Here is a 17489-nt window from a genome sequence, read left to right as displayed (position 1 = left end):
CAAGTCCATGTGTGTGTTTGTGTGCGTGTGAGTAATGTCAGCCTTTGAAAAGAGCACTTTTCCTAAGTAAGCTGGTGCATGTGAAAGCTTGGTGTTTATAAAGCTACTTGTTAAGTAATGTTGCTTGGCATATTTGGTCTTCATTATGTAGAAATAGACACATATCTAAACATAACTATTCACATTCTTCTCTATTGAGTCAACTTGTGTCCCTCTTCTTGAATTACAGTGGTTTTCGAGCATCTCGGAAGCTGAATTTTTCAGTTTTCAAACGCCGAAAACCCAGAAGTAATTGCTTCCATTTTAGAACACACCTTGGAATTCAATCGACTTCTGCTGCATATTTTCCAATTTTTCCAATTGAACTTGCGGCCAGCCCTTTGCGCCTCGGTTTTCGAACGTTTCGGAAGTCAAATGGTCTTCCAGAACAGATTACGTTCGAGAACCGAGGTACCACTATATTTGTGTGGGATGGTGGTCATAATGCAGCTGAGGAAAAGCCCAATTTTGCTTTCTGTCCTCTCCCGAGGTTCTTATTCCTTGTCTTCTATAAATCTCTGCGCTCATTATATTCTTGCCTTCTTTGGGACTTCTTAAAACACGACTTTTCATAATGGAAACAGTTGAAGTTCCCACAATAGTTTTGCAGTGCTGAACACATGTTTGCAGCATATGCCATCAAAGCTGCTTTTGGGTATTGGAAGGAAGCATCTACTAAAATAATAATAATGCACCAGATATGTTAAATATGATCATGCATTTGGCATTAACATGTAGCTTGGTTCACAGAAGAATGCTTCTAGGATACCCACAAAGCAAGCAGTCTGCAGCAATTGGCATTAAGACCTCTTCTGTCTTTTGCTGTAATGGCTGATAGTCGTTGATAAACCTGGCTTCCATGAATTTGTCTAATATTCCTTTAAACAATTACAATATAGCATTTGCAGGTGGATGGGGGTTGTCCACGCACTTCTTTAAAGCACACCAATTTGGAGCCTTAAAACTTGTCCTATCTGATTTTCACTGTATAGTGGTACCTTAGTTTTCAAACTTAATCCGTTCCGGAAGCCTGTTCCAAAACCAAAGCGTTCCAAAACCATGGCATGCTTTCCCATAGAAGGTAATGCAAAATGGATTAATCTGTTCCAGACTTTTAAAAACAACTCCTAAAACAGCAATTTAACGTGATTTTTACTATCTAGCGAGACCATTGATCCATAAAATGAAAGCAATAATCAATGTAGTTTACTCTAAAAGAAATAAGACAGTATTGTAGATGATAAAAATTAAAATTATTTTTTTTTTCTTACCTACGCTGATGATAGTCATTGCTGGGATGGTTTTTTTTTTACCCATTTCTGCAGTCACACAATCCATGAATCAGTAGCTGAACTGGGTTGCACACAGTCACAAAAACACGTTAACTGAAAAAAAACCCTTAAAAACAAAAATACAAAATAAATAGCAAAAACAAAAGAGCCAAAAATTAATCTGTTCCAGAAGTCCATTTGACTTCCGAAATGTTCAAAAATCAAGCCACAGCTTTCTGATTGGTGCAGGTGCCCCAGAAACAATAGCCAACAGCCGCATCGGACATTCGGCTTCCGAAAAACATTCGAAAACCGAAACACTCACTTCCGGGTTTTCAGCATTTGGGAACCAGGGCATTTGAGTACCAAGGCACCACTGTAGTCATTTTATTCTTCTGCTTGTGAGCCTGTATGCAGCATTGGTTTTGACGAGCACTGACTTCGGAGCGACACATGCCTAAAGTGAAAACCCAGTGCAAGCCAAGTATTTAGGGCAAAACTGACCGGATATATCATCTCTCTACTTTGGTTAGCCCTGCAGAGAATATAGAGTATCTTGAAACAACAAACAGCCATGGCTGAGACAAGAGAGGGCATTGTCCCTTTTAAATTACTGATGGCTGATTTCATAGCAATGTTAGCTGTGAACTGTGGTTCCATGAATACTATACAGGGAGTGATTTTTAAATGTCTGAAAAGGCCCAAAGTATCTTGGAGTAATACTGTAGCTGTTTAAGTGTGGACAACGTGCCATATTAAAGGTTTGAGAGACACCTAGTATGTGATTCCAGAAGGGGGTAGACAGCAGAAATATTTGTGATAGCGTAAGTTTATGTTACAGACTATTTTTTGCTGCTTTTCTCTTTAATCTTATACCTATACATTCTTTTCTTTACTGATGACTTTATTTCTCTCTACATCCTCTGGCAGCCTTTTCCCTATTAAAGGACCAATCTGTCTAAGGTAGAGACACTAAATTTCATTATATTGATTGCTATACCTGCATGTCCCTAACTTGTGGAAGCCGTGCTAATCGTTCAACTGTCTTACTTAATGTGGCTGTGTTTTGGTTATAAATTATATGCAATATAAAACTCACAAGTTATTGAGTATGTTAAATTATACAGTATATCAAATTATATAAAGTGTCAGTTCTAACTATTCGTCATAATTTCTATTTTAAAACTTAATGTTGCTTTTCCTTTTCCTTTGAAAAAAAACACAGATTAGAATTTGAGAGACAGCAACGAGAAGAACTCGAAAAATTAGAAAGTAAAAGGTAACTGATATGGACGCTTGACTGTAAAGATGCATGTTGATAATTGGTAGAAAGAAGAGGAATTATATTATTTCTTTTACTGGAATATTTTATTCACACATTAAATCTTAGAGAATTGGGGAAGAAAATTTCATTTGTTAGCTTTCAAGTCTAACATGGAAGGACAAACAAGGAAGTCCATAAAATTACCTTAGTTTTTTTGTACTGTACATATTATCAATCAAATATGAATTTTTAAAGTATGTGTTTATGCCGTAAACTTCGTTGTACTTCTTCACATTCTATGCACACCTCTTTATAGTGTTAATAATGATTTTTAATGAATAACTTGTTTTAAAAACCACACAGAAGAATCTCAGAAAATTAGAATATTAAATGAAATCAGCAAAACAAGGACTGCAAATAGAGCAATATTGGACCTCTGGACTTAATGAAGCACAGTGGACCAACACCAGCTGATGACATGGCTCCCCAAATCTCTTTTCTGATGAGAGCAGCTTTTGCATCTCATTTGGAAACCAAGGACCCAGAGTCTGGAGGACGAATGGGGAGGCACACAGTGCCAGATGCTTGAAGTCCAGTGTGAAGTTTCCTCAGTCTGTGCTGATTTGGGGAGCCATGTCATCAGCTGGTGTTGGTCCACTGTGCTTCATTAAGTGCAGGGTCAATGCAGCCGTCTACCAGGAGATTTTGGAGCACTTCATGCTTCCTTCAGCAGATGAGCTTTATGGGGATGCTGACTTCATTTTCCAGCAGGACTTTGGCACCTGCCCACACTGCCAAAAGTACCAAAACCTGGTTCAATGCCCATGGGATTACTGTACTTGATTGGCCAGCAAACTCGCCTGACCTGAACCCCATAGAGAATCTATGGGGCATTGCCAAGAGAAAGATGAGAGACAAGAGACCGAGCAATGCAGAAGAGCTGAAGGCTGCTATTGAAGCATCCTGGTCTTCCATAACACCTCAGCAGTGCTACATGCTGATAGCATCCATGCCATGCCGCATTGAGGCAGTAATTGATGCAAAAGGGGCCCAAACCAAGTACTGAGTACATATGCATGCTTCTACTTCTCAGAGGTCCAATGTCGCTCTATTTGCAACCCTTGTTTTGCTGATTTCATTTAATATTCTAATTTTCTGAGATTGTTAATTTGGGGTTTTCATCTGCTGTATGCCATGATCATCACAATTATAACAAATAAACATATCTCACTTTGCATGTCATGAGTCTATCTCATATATTAGTTTCACCTTTGAAGTTGAATTACTGAAATAAATGAACTTTTCCACGATATTCTAATTTTCTGAGTTTCACCTGTACATGTCCTAGATACAAAATATTTGAAAAAATACGGTCCTCCTCTCTCTCTCTCTCTCTCTCTCTTAAAAAAACTTTTAGAAAGCTGATAGAAGAAATGGAGGAAAAGCAAAAGTCTAACAAAGCTGAACTAGAAAGAATGCAGCAAGAAGTGGAGTCTCAACGTAAGGAAACGGAAATAGTTCAGCTGCAAATCCGAAAGCAAGAGGAGAATCTTAAAAGGAAAAGCTTTCATATAGAAAGCAGGATGAAAGACTTGCTGGCAGAAAAGGAGAAATTTGAAGAAGAGAGATTACGTGAGCAGCAAGAAATAGAGCTTCAAAAAAAGAAACAAGAAGAAGAATTTTTTTCTCGAGTTAAAGAAGAACTTCAGCGATTACAAGAGCTCAATCAGAATGAAAAAGCGGAGAAAATGCAGATTTTCCGAGAACTGGAAAAGCTTAAAAAGGAAAAAGAGGAGCAGTATATCAAGTTAGAATTGGAAAAAAGGAGGTTGGAAGAGGAAGAAAGAGATCAAGTATTACTGGTGGCAAACTTAGAAGAGCAGCTCAGAGACAAACAAGCCATGATACATCTGGTCAAACTAGGAGATGTGCAAAGGGCTGAAGAAGAGAAGAAGAATCTTGAAGACATCAGAGAGTCCCTCTTGCGAGTCAAAGAGGCCAGATCTGAAGGAGATGAAAACAGTGAAGAGTTAGAAAAGGCACAGTACAACTACATGGATTTCAAGAAGAGGCAGCTAGAACAGCTAACTAGTTTAGAGAGAGACTTGGTTCAGCAAAGGGATCATCTAGAAAAAGACGTAGCTGAAGAACACGAAAATCTGAATCGTTTGAAGTGTGCACACGCACAACATTTAAACCTTGAGAAAAACGATGAAATGGATGCTGCCTTGACAGTTGAAGAATGTAACAAAATAAAATCATGTGAATACAGGCTGCAGCTTAAAGAACGGCAGCTTCTGTATCTGACAAATAGCCATTTGCCAGCTTTGTTGGAAGAAAAGCAGAGAGCCTCTGAAGTTCTTGATAGAGGCCTGCAGAACTTGGACAATACCCTTTATGAAGTTGAAAAAGAAATGGAAGAAAAAGAAGACCAGCTAGCGCAGTACAGGGCAACTGCCAGCCAGCTGCAGCAGCTTCAAGAGACGTTTGAATTCACTGCCAATGTAGCTCGTCAAGAAGAGAAAGTTCGGAAGAAGGAGAAAGAAATTCTAGAATCAAAGCAAAAGCAGCAGCGAGAGGCACTGGAGCAAGCGGTAGCTAAGTTGGAAAGGCGACACTCTGCTTTGCAGCGTCATTCAACTATAGAAATTGAGGAGCAAAAACAGAAGCTTGCAACTCTGAACAGCAGTTGCAGCGAACAGGCCGGCCTGCAAGCTACCCTAGAGGCAGAACAAAAAGCCTTGGAAGAAGACAGAGAACAGTAAGAACCAATTTTATCATTAATAAACACGTACTTTTAGCTTTTCAGTGCCACCCAGTTTTAATACACCCCAAAGTACTAGTCACCCAAATTTATGGAGGCTGAAGGGTCCTTGTTGTGAAGGTTTTTTTCCTTTTAGCTGTAGGCGCTTCCTTTGTGCTTTCCTAGTGGTTTTCGGAGAAGCAATTACAGTGGAACCTCGATTGTCAAACATAATCTGTTCTGGAAGACTGTTTGACTTCCGAAACGTTCCACAACCGAGGCGCAATTGCCGGTTGGCAAATTCCTTTTAAAAATGGAGAAACGTGCTTCGAAGCCGTTCGACTTCTGAGGCACATTCAAAAACGGAAGCATTCACTTCTGGGTTGTCGGCGTTTGGGTTCCAAATTGTTCAGCTTTCGAAGCATTCAACAACCGAGGTTACACTGTATTGTCACGACAACAGCAGGAAAGGAGAAGGGTTAAACTCATTCCCCATTTTCTAGGATTCTGCGAAGTACCACCCCAGCAGATGTTATTTGCATTTTTTCCAGAAGTGCATGTTAAAGGCAAAGACCCATTAAATGTCATGTCTAGTTTGGCCATTAAACTGCCTCTTTGGGGGCAGATGGATGGCCAGTCTCTGAGGGGAGAAGCTGAAAACTTCTTTACACTTCTATTGTGCCAGTGTTCTACCTTCCAGATTTTTCTGTATAGTTCCAGTTGCACATTAAGAATTATAACCATTACACAAACAGCAGAAAAATAACAAACCCACAGATAAGCCTAACTTCAGTGCAGCAGGAATGATAGCCTCCAAACTAATGGCAGCTGTAGATTGCTTCTTGTAGTAAGAACTTTTTTTAGTTTGTGGGGGAGATGTTAAATTCCTGTTCCAGTGAATCACTGTGGGATGAAGATACAACTTTATATTTTGGTTTCGGCTCTTTTGGACGTGGACCAAACCATAGGTCTAAACAAATAATCTTGCTCATTTAACATTGCAGCAGTTCCGCAGAAAGGAATGAGTGATGTTTTCTCTTTCCCTCTAGTAGAAAATTTGAATTTGAATCAGCTGTGCATGTCTACATGTAGCAAGCAGCTAACTTTTGGGGTGGGTGGAGGGGAATTGTTAAAGTTCTTAAATACTTTCCAGTGCAAGTATTAGATTCAAATTTTCATAGAATCGTAGAATTCTATTCTAGGCGAGTTGGAAAGTACCCAAGAGTCATTTAGTACAACCCTTCAAAATGATCATTTTGAGTTATCTTTAAGGTTTATGGACTGTCAGGATATGCAAGGCTGCTTGCATTTGAAAGCACAGAAAGCAAATTAATTGTCTACCTAGTTGTTGTTTTTAGCATACTAGTTTTCAACTCCAGGTTTAAAAGAGGCACCCACCAATCATGGACTTTCTGCTCCATTGAACTAAGTTTGCCTTCTTCTAAAATACTTGAACATTTAAAAACATGTTTGTGTTCATTTGTTTAAATCTAATGGCATCTTTTGACTTCAGCCAGTTCCTCTGGAGACTCAATTGCTGAAATTGTTGTTGATGCTCTGAAATGAGGCAGGGTTACTCAAGTGTTGCTAATGGCCTAAGACTCATGAATCAATCTAACTTTAATGAGCTGACTAAGATATTTGCTGTGAAAATTACTAGTGTTCATTTGTTTAACTAATATATTTAAATCCTAATGAAGTTCCTTGTTGACAAATGACTACTTAGGCACATATATTGATAAAAAGAATGTTGCAGTCTAAGGAAATGCCCCTTATGGAATGACATCCTGATTTAATTTCTTCTCAAACCATATTGGCTCCATTTTTGTGTCTACCATATTAGAGACAAGTATGATCGGAGGCAGTAAGCACTGTTGAAATTGGGTCCACATATGAGCAGTCTATTAGTACTCCCAGTACGTTTCCGAGCACAATTCATAGTGTTGGTGTTGACCTTTAAAGCCCTAAACGGCCTCGGTCCTGTATACCTGAAGGAACATCTCCACCCCCATCATTCAGCCCGGACACTGAGATCCAGCGCCGAGGGCCTTCTGGCGGTTCCCTCATTGCGAGAAGTAAGGTTACAGGGAACCAGACAGAGGGCCTTCTCGGTAGTGAAGGATGTGAAGGAAAGCTATCCTATCTTTAAAAGACATCTGAAGGCAGCCCTGTTCAGGGAAGTTTTTAATATTTAACGCTGTATTGTTTTTAATACTTGATTGGGAGCCACCCAGAGTGGCTGGGGAAACTCAGCCAGATGGGCGGGGTATAAATAATAAATTATTATTATTATTATTATTATTATTATTATTATTATTATTATTAGGGAGACCCTCTTACAATCCAGTTTAGTATGAGTATTCCACCCTTTCACCCACCACCTTATTGATTGTGCCAGGGACAAGAAATAACACCCCTGTTTTTCCATAGGCTTTTAGTTTCTTACCCCCAGGATAAGAATTACCTACCAGCTGAAAATTGCCTGAATTTATTTTGTCTCTATAGACTGGAACTGAGGGGTGCGGGGTGAAGCTTTTCTTAATGAAGTTTACCGCAGCAAAGCTTTAAGAAACCCTGCTGTGTTGATGCATCTTAAATAATATGTGTTGAAATTTTGCCGACAGCTTGGACTTGCAAATACAGCAGTTAAAGCAGAAGATATATGAAGGCGATGGGATTGAAAAAGGGTCCCTAGGAGCTGGAGAAGAGAGATTGTCCCATAGCAGTTCCCCTTCTAGTGTTACAAAATCTCAATCCCACTTTATTCCATTGGTAGATGACAGGTATGTATTTCTGGTTTTACCCCAACCCAACTTCTACATCTTAAAAAAAACAACAACCTATAATGCAATTTTCTTCAGAAGTATTTTTAGATGGATGTCTTTTAATAGCACTGCTAAAAGAATGCTCTCATTGTAATCAGAGTATAATGGCACAGTTTTTTTGCTTTGAGGCGTTTGAAATGTTTTCCAAATAAGACTCTGAACTTTGTTTGATTTTACCTGAGGTAAGCTCATGAGTTTGGTCTCTTAAAAACAGAGCCCAGGGGCTTGCAGCGTTTTATGATTGTAGTTCCACAGCGGCTGGGAAATCTGTTTAATGCCATGTAATCAAGAGAATATAAAATATTACCCAATAGCATACAGGGAGCCAAATCTCCCCACCCCCGCAAGCACCCTTGAGATGTTTTTTTAAAAAACAACATTATCATCGTGTGCACCGTTTTGCTCTTCCTTCTGTTGCTTTTAACCAAGATCGTGCTCTCTCTAGCAACCCTTACGATAATGCTTTCTCTTATTATAAATAAGCAAATTTCACAGTGGGAACTAGAATTATATGCTGAAAGCTGTGGAAGCAATCCTGTTGCTACTGAAGGCAACAGCAAAGCTTTCATAGATTTTGAATGGATAATTACAGCCTATGGCTGCCACTGGATGTTTTAGCTTAATGGGGGAATTGGCTGTCACTAATTCTTGTCTTTACTGCAATTAGTAAGTGCAGAAAACTTAAGAGCAAGGCAAGCAATTCCTCCTGCAGTTGAAGTGACTGTACTAATGTACTACTTATTTATTGTGTAGCCTGTCCCTTCCAAAGTCTTGGGACAGGTAACAATATATTAAGACCATAAATCTGTTCATTATTAACACTTCCATCATCCTGCCCTATCTCTAACCATCAAAAGACACTTAATCTTTTTGTTCAAGGTTACCTAGGGGACAGAGCCTTAATGGTCCTTTACATAGCTGAGTAATTCTTCTCTCTTTTATTTGCAATTTTAAAAATATCTAGAATAAATGCCTTTATTGAAGAAGAAGTTCAAAGACGTCTTCAAAACATACACTATACATGTGGAGAAAATAATAATAGCCTCCTGCAGTCTGCAGAACTTTCAAAGGTGAGAAAATATAATTGGTCTGTCCCTAAGCATAAGTTTGTGATCACATTGGGGAGGGGGAATGTCTCCACAAAGTTATATTCCCCTCATATTCGTCTGTGCGTTGATAACTGCCAACTCAGAAAAGAGAGAGAAACCACACACTTTTGGCTTTTGCTTCCCTTTTTCTCGCACAATGGTTCAAGCAGCAGTAAAATGGGGTTTGAATTGCTTATCTGAAGTACATTTGTTTTGTACATGCAATCAGAACCACTTATTCCCCTCAATTTAATCCCTAACATGGTTATTGCAGCTGGTGCTAAATAATTTGTAAATGATAAATGATAAAACAAAATGTTGCAGTGTGCCCCTTGTGTATATGTATTTCCTGAACCTGTCGCTGGGAAGTGGAAGAGAACACAAAACAGCCTTCTACATGAGGTTTGGAAATGTATAGGTGTTGTTTTTTTAAAAAAAAAAATTGAGTTTTTCAGATTTTAAAAATTTACAAACAATTATCAGCCAACCAACATAGAAAAAGAATTCCAAAAAATCTCCTGAGCTTCCTTCCTCCCCTTTGTGGGTCCTTATATTAACCTTTTCCTCCCGCATCTTGTCTATTAATCCAAATCTGTTGTTGTTGTTGTTGTTGATGTTTAGTCATTTAGTCGTATCCGACTCTTTGTAACGCCACAGACCAGAGCATGCCAGGCACTTCTGTCTTCCACTGCCTCCCGCAGTTTGGACAAACTCATGTTGGTAGCTTTGAGAACACTGTCCAACCATCTCATCCGCTGTCGTCCCCTTCTCTTTATGCCCTCAATCTTTCCCAACATCAGGGTCTTTTCCATGGAGTCTTCTCTTCTCATGAGGTGGCCAAAGTATTGGAGCCTCAGCTTCAGGATCTGTCCTTCCAGTGAGCACTCAGGGCTGATTTCCTTCAGAATGGATAGGTTTGTTCTTCTTGCAGTCCATGGGACTCTTAAGAGTCTCCTCCAGCACCATAATTAAAAAGCATCAATTCTTCGGTGATCAGTCTTCTTTATGGTCCTCCAAATCTATTAAATCTCCATTATACCCCAAATTTAACATTAAACTACAAGTGTTATTCCTATCCTCCTAATAATTTTAATTGTTTACAATGGTTTTTAAGGTAAATTATATATTTTCCCCCATTCCTTATTAAAATTTTGGTCTTCCTGATTCTTCTGGTCATTTTTACCAATTCAGCACAGTCCATCAACTTTTTCTGCCATTCTTCTCTGGTAGGGACTCTCTCTTCTTTCCATCTCTGGGCTAGTAAGGTGTGTTTTTTCAGCCTGCACTGATTGTACCCATCATAGACCATTACTGGGATGTTGATGCCAGGGATTGTGTTCTCTTGCTACAGTTACAGAGTGGGATTGAGCTTTGGGGGGATAGGCAGACTACCATGGGCTCACTTTGGTACATTTTCCATTTGCCAAATCTGAGTATTTGGACTAAATAGGCTGGCATTGCTAATATCCCAGCTGAGCCGGGCCATTTGTTGTCTTGATTACTTTTGTGCCGCTTTTCTGAACATTTGAACTTTGCCTGATTTCCAGGATAACGAGAAGTTTTATAACGACGCTGCTCAACGCAAGTTGAAGTATGAGGTAAGTTATAGCTTGTCATCTTGAAGAAGTGCTCATCTTAAATTATGGCATGCTCTGTAATTAAATCTCTTTAACATTTTGCAGCATAATTATAATTCTGTATTCCTGCAAGATTAATAGCCAATGGAATAAGGCTTAAAATTAAAGCTTCTGCTATGGTAAAACTTTGGTTGGTCATAGTTTGTTATCATTATATATATATTTTTGACACTGCAACAGTTTCAGCGATCTATAATTTAGAAACAATGTTTATATATTTAGGTGGAAGTAATTGGTTGAATACCCTGATATACTGCAACTTAGATTCAATCAATCAGTCAATCAGCTGCTCTGAATTCCAACCTATGTCAATGGTATGAGAGGACACGGTCTTCTAGTCAGTTGTGCATGGCCCATATAGTCTGGAAAAATTAAAATTCACTTTTCCAAATGATCAGTCAAAATGCAGAAATACTGCATGCAAACTGTTGCAGGTGCCCAACTTTAGTTTTCACAGTAAGTTTCTTTGCTTCTGGTAATATGCTTTCCTTCCTGTTTTCTGAGCAAAAAGACATGCTTAAATAACAGCTTTTTATCAAAGCTGATTAGGTGATTTTTATCAAAACATTTGCTTCTTTTGGGGGACTGATAATATAAATTTCAGCTTTATTTTTCAAATCGGTAGCTCTGCCATTAGGGATGTGGACCGATCCTTCAATATTTACCTAAGTGAAATGGATACTGTTCGAAATGCAAGATTATGCTAAAGGGAAATTATGGGTTGGAATCACAACTGATCCCACTGATTTAACGTAGTGTCAATGCTGTTTAATCCAGAGTTGAACAAAACAATAAAATCCTCATCTGAAAATTTACATGAGAATACATTTTCGGTTAAACACAAAAAGTGCCTTTTTGTGCTTGTTTTTTGTTTGTTTGTTTTTTTGACATTTTAAACAGAAAATGCCCCTTTATGGCTTTCTCGCTCTACCTACTAATGACAGCCAATGTTATACAAGTGAAACTACAAGAATAGCAGGCATCAGTAAGCAGGACGAAAGCATAGATGCATTCAATCCTCATTGGAGAAGAGTCCCGGAGTTCTGCATGACCCAAAAAACTACAAATAAAACAAGACAGTTAGGACAAGAATCCATCAGCTGGCTGTGCAGTAATGAATGTGACTCGAATCAACCCAAAGTCATAAATAGCAAGAGAACTTGCTCCAAATATTCTGCAGATTTTCATCTTCAGGCTCATGACAGATATGGAATGATTCATTCATCAGAAAGCAAATCTGCATGCTCTCATTTCAACATCACAGGCTTAGCTACTACTATTTGGGAACCCAGTAGTTTGGGAGCAGAATCTGATCTTGTTGTTGACTGCCGTATTCCTCCCTCAGAACTTTTAGCCTCTGCCAAACATCAGTCTGGGGCTTGCATTTCTCTCTCTCTTGAACACAGTAACCAGATCCCCCAAATTTGTGCCCAGATTCCATACCAGCAGTTAGATGAGAGAGCTACGAATGCCAGCCAGAAACCTCTCCCAGAGTCCCATGTGGGAACAAAACAGAGTTATGGGCTGAGACATCTCTTCAGCAAATTCTCCAGTATTTACAGTGATACCAACTATCAAGTGTTTAAGAGTAGCTGGTTTTCTAAGCAGATCAAAGGTCTGGCCAGTCTGTGTGACAAAAATGAGACGTGTACACAAATGGTGTCATTTGTGAAAGACTTTCCATTTATTAAAAAAATACAGTTAAATCTTCTTTTAGGTGTGAACAAGAATGGCTTCCATGATGCAAGTATCAGTCCAGGAAGTCCTGTGCAAAAAGATGAAGATACGAAGTTCTTACACTCCGGCATTTCAATTGATATGCGTACAGCAGATCATTCTGAGAGATATACTTACTTTCCCAGAAGGGAAAAACTGGAAACTAGCCTTGTGCTTAAGCAAAATTTTGTGTGCTTTTCAGATGGGCTTCTGAAATTGCAGCTGTGCTCTCAGGATGAACTGTTGCAATATGTGACCTATATCTTGCCAGAAATTTGTGCCAAACCTGATGAGTTAAAAGGAATCTACTGGATTGCTGTAGGAAACCATAACAGAACTGGACCAGAGCCTGCATGCTTGCTTTTACTTGGTTCGGTCCTGTATGCCATTACTACATTAGCCAATCCACTGGAGAACAGTCAGGACTCTCTGGAAATTTTTCATGTTTTCCCAATTACTGCATTAAGAGAAATGCAAATTGGCTATGCTGGACAGAGCATCAGACTATTGTGTTCTAATGAAGAAAAGATAATGAAAATATTTACCTTTAACAAATATTTCACACAAAGAATATGCCGCGACATACTTAGCATTGTAATATCATCATCTGAGACTGCTTACTTAAATCACCCACTCCTGAAAGGAGATCTGTTGCACCTTTCGCTTGACTGGGCTTCAGGAATCTCCGATTTGGTTTTTGAAAATGGTGTGCATCTGTCGTGCAGCTTTGATGCCAATTTAGCTGATCTGGTGTACATGCTCCATGGAAACATGGGAATCAACAAGCCCCCTTTAGGAGAAATTCAGATATTGCTCTATACAACAGTAAAACTAGAGGGCAAAATCCGATCACTAGTCCTTACAAATACTCATGTAGGTCTTGTAGAGGAAGATAGTATCTTCTGCCCAGTTCCTAGCCCTTTACATTCCTTAGTTGACCAATTGCAAGTTGACAAAATTCAGCTGCATTGTTTGAGTGAGCTCAAGTGTATAGTTGTCCTGGAGAAAGAAAATCTAATCGAAATTGAGCTTGTATTTTCTCGTGCAGGTAAGGTTGACTGTGATTCATCCCGCAGTTTGGCTTGCATTTCTCAGAGAGAGGCACTTACCCAACTGAGAACTGTTTCACCCTTTTGTCATGCTCAACCTAGCACTCCACCATATATCTGGAAATTGACTTTCAGTTCAAATGAAGATGCCATTAAGCTAATGCTGCATTTGACAGGACAGTAAATCTGGGTGCTTTTTAGATGTTATATCCAAAAGAATGCAAATCAAATGTGTGTTTTCATGTAAAGAATCTCTCAGATGAGACACATACTTAAGTCTTAGCAAGCAGGGCTGTGTTAGGGAAATAGTCATGCAAAATTTTCAGCTCAGAGTTGCTTTACAATACATCCAAGATGTATCTGAAATTTAAACCACAGAGCCTAGGACTTGCCAATCAGAAGGTCGGCAGTTCGAATCCCCGCGACGGGGTGAGCTCCCGTTTCTCAGTCCCTGCTCCTGCCAACCTAGCAGTTTGAAAGCATGTCCAAGTGCAAGTAGATAAATAGGTACCGCTCTGGCGGGAAGGTAAACGGTGTTTCCGTGTGCTGCTCTGGTTCGCCAGAAGTGGCTTAGTCATGCTGGCCACATGACCCAGAAGCTGTCTGCAGACAAACGCCGGCTTGCTCGGCCTATAGAGCGAGATGAGCGCACAACCCCAGAGTCGGCCACGACTGGACCTAACAGTCAGGGGTCCCTTTACCTTATTGGTGTTAAGCATCAGTTTTAAATATTCTTTATGGTAGGAGAGGAAGGCACTAATATCCTCTTGCCCTCTTTCGGACAAAAAATATAGGAACTGAGTTCGTGTTCATGCACAATTGTATCTTCAATTCGGAACACTTTCACATTTGGGAAGGCATGATTTTACATTGGAGATACAATGACAACCATCAGTAGATGTCTGTGTGAACAGGGAAGGTTTAATACACTAGCAGTCAGAAGTCATGTAAAGATTTGCTTCTGTGCCTTAATCCAAAAATGATTTAATGGAAAGCAACAGCTTGTCTGCGGGTTTAATGCTGATGCAATGATTTCTCCCTTTTGCTCCTCTTGAATAAAACTTTTGCTGCCTTCACTTTCATTGGTACATGATCTGATTGCTAGGGTGTTTTTATTTCTTGTTTCTGTGAACTGCCTTGCAGATTATTTGAAACTGTTAATACATAGCTCACTTATTAGTGTGTAAATGCTGGGATAGTGTGTATATACTGAGACACAAAAATAACATGAAAAACCACCCGATTCACTTTTCAAGCATTACAGTCCCCATGTGGAGATGAGTTGCCTTGACAGGGAAGGTAATACGTGAAACTACCATAAGAAACAATTATGATATCTGTCCTGAAACCAGCATTTATTTAAGTATCAAAGAGAAAAGTGTTATGAAATTAATCTTCATGCTATGTCCTCAAATGACACCTTTATGCTCATTACTGCTAAATTTTTCAGTAGACAGAGTCATAATATCAATAATAGCCTTAAGGAAAAGTAAGTACTGAGCTGGGTTTTCTTCTTTTAAATGGCAAGTTACCATTCTAACACAGCACAAAATTCTTGAGGGAAAACTTCATTTTGCAACTTTTTGTTGTTGCATAAATATGTGGAACTATGACAAATGTGGATACCCACATACTTTGTTTCTTGTTTTTTAAAAACAACTACTAGGGATGCGGGTGGCGCTGTGGGTTAAACCACAGAGCCTAGGACTTGCCGATCAGAAGGTCGGCGGTTTGAATCCCCGCAACGGGGTGAGCTCCTGTTGCTTGGTCCCTGCTCCTGCCAACCTAGCAGTTTGAAAGCATGTCAAAGTGCAAGTAGATAAATAGGTACCGCTCCGGCGGAAAGGTAAACGGCGTTTCCGTGCGCTGCTCTGGTTTGCCAGAAGCGGCTTTGTCATGCTGGCCACATGACCCGGAAGCTGTATGCTGGCTCCCTTGGCCAATAAAGCGAGATGAGCGCTGCAATCCCAGAGTCGGCCACGATTGGACCTAATGGTCAGGGGTCCCTTTATCTTTACCTTTACTAATACTAATACTACTGCTGCTGCTACTACTACTACTACTACTTCAGTTTGTAATGAAAGTGAGACTGTTCAGTGTCTTACTGGTTTATTTTCCCTTTTATATGCTATTTTCATCCAAATTAGCATACTGCTTTATAAAAGATTGCAGGTGACATCTTCAAGGCATCATGCCGTAAAGAATTTGGATTAAACTTGGATTAAAGGGCATGCTTAAAGAAATTGTTGGAGAGCCCCCCCCCCATTCCCCCATGCCACAATTCGCTCCCATTCAGCAGGGTCCCCGGACCTTCAGTGGAGCATTTTGGAGTTCCTAGAGCCAGTACCACAGGGAGGAAGGGACAGAAAAGTCAACTTGCATCAGCCCTGTTATGTGCATTTTACTCTGAAACCAACATCACATCTGCAGCTATATGGCCCAGGAGAGAAATAAAACGAATATAGGCCAAGGATAGCTAATTTTGGATAGAGTTATCCTAGACATCTTTGTTTAAGGAAGTCCCCCCAATTCCTTGCAGTTTTGACCCAGATAAGTGTACATATTATTGCAGCTTTACTGTGTAGAATGATAATGTACTTCCTGCCCTTTATCTGAGGCTTGGCTTAACCCCCAACTTCCAAGTTTAGAACAGCCTTTTTTGTGTTGGCACCCTGTTGGTAAACACATTCACTAGGTGCTATTTTCTTTCTCTTAGCTACCAATTTAGTCATATATATTTTTATTTCGTCAAGTATTTGATGTTTTACATTATCTTTTTTTGTGTTGCTTCTGTTTTTTAATTTTAATGCAGGTTTTTATTTTATATTGGCTAGTTTTTAATTTATGTTTCTGATCTCTCTAATCTTCCTTGTAAACTTTCTGAAGTTCCGAGGCTGTATTTTTAAAACGTGTGCATATGCAGCTTAATTAAATGGTATTCAAAAGATGTCCAAGAGGTGGTTTGGCTTCCTCCTCCAGCACCAGCCTGTCATATCAGCTCCAAAACTGAGGGAGGAGGGAGGCAATATCCCTCCCTCTTACATACATGTTCTGTGAGCTGCCCTGAGATCGTGGTATATAAATTCAAATAATAATAATGTGGAAATGCTTTGTTCTTATGCATGCTACAGTGAGGGGGGAAAATATTTGACCCCCTGCTAAATTTGCCTGTTTGCCCTCTGATGAAGAAATGACCAGTCCACAATTTTAATGGTAGGTTTATTGTAGCTGTGAGAGACAGAATAACAACAGGAAAACTCGCAGAAACCCAGAAGACAAAAGTCAGAGATTGATGTGCATTAGAATGAGTGAAATAAGTATTTGATCCCCTGTCAACTAGCCAGATGTCAGGCTGCCTGGTATCTTCACCGTATGTAACGAGCTGAGATTAGAAGCACCTGCTGTAAGGGAGAGGTCTTACCTGTAATCCCAGCTCATTACAGTACCTGTACAAAAGACACCTGTCGACAGAAGCAATCATTCCAGCAGATTCCAAAGTAGCCACCGTGACCAAGACCAGGGGATCAAATACTTCCCCCCCTCACTGTATGTATTTATGTGTATGGAACCCGCCCATAAAAGGGTGTTTATTTCCTGAGCTTTTTCCTCCCAAAATTAGGGTGTTTCTGTTCCTGAATGATAAAAACGTCAATTGCTACAATGATCCATCAAGACACTTGACAATTTTCAAGTAGTCTGTGGGCAGGCAACAACTGGGAACCACTTCCTTAGTCTTTGTGCTACCTTCTTCCCTTGCATGCAGAGAACGGGCAAAGATGGTTTGTCCTTGCCTGCAAGCCAGGGCCACAAGCCAGGTATGCAAGCAAGCACAAACCATCATTGGTTGTTTGGATGGA

The 17489-nt window shown here is 39.7% G+C and overlaps 2 protein-coding genes across 5 annotated transcripts in view; both read left to right on the top strand.

Annotated features, from left to right (window-relative positions):
* LOC309339050 (kinesin-like protein KIF16B) overlaps window positions 1–17489 on the top strand; it is a 102809-nt gene that overhangs the window by 53485 nt on the left and 31835 nt on the right. For 3 of the 4 annotated variants that reach the window (XM_081856793.1, XM_081856795.1, XM_081856796.1), the window contains 6 exons: window positions 2241–2273; window positions 2536–2589; window positions 3992–5335; window positions 7942–8100; window positions 9107–9212; window positions 10778–10828. In XM_081856793.1, coding sequence (XP_081712919.1) covers window positions 2241–2273; window positions 2536–2589; window positions 3992–5335; window positions 7942–8100; window positions 9107–9212; window positions 10778–10828 — 1747 coding nt within the window. The remainder of the gene's footprint in view (window positions 1–2240; window positions 2274–2535; window positions 2590–3991; window positions 5336–7941; window positions 8101–9106; window positions 9213–10777; window positions 10829–17489) is intronic. The other variant, XM_081856794.1, reaches the window with a different exon arrangement.
* Window positions 10837–14725, top strand: LOC309339120 (uncharacterized protein). The gene has a single exon (XM_081857052.1). It carries the CDS (start codon window positions 11771–11773, stop codon window positions 13814–13816), a length of 2046 nt encoding a protein of 681 aa, XP_081713178.1. The 5' UTR covers window positions 10837–11770; the 3' UTR covers window positions 13817–14725.

Source organism: Podarcis erhardii (assembly GCF_964252035.2).
Source record: "Podarcis erhardii genome assembly, chromosome: 3".
Classification (NCBI taxonomy): Eukaryota; Metazoa; Chordata; class Lepidosauria; order Squamata; family Lacertidae; genus Podarcis; species Podarcis erhardii.
The sequence above is the reverse complement of the archived record's forward strand: the minus strand, read 5'-3'. Positions and strand labels throughout refer to the sequence as shown.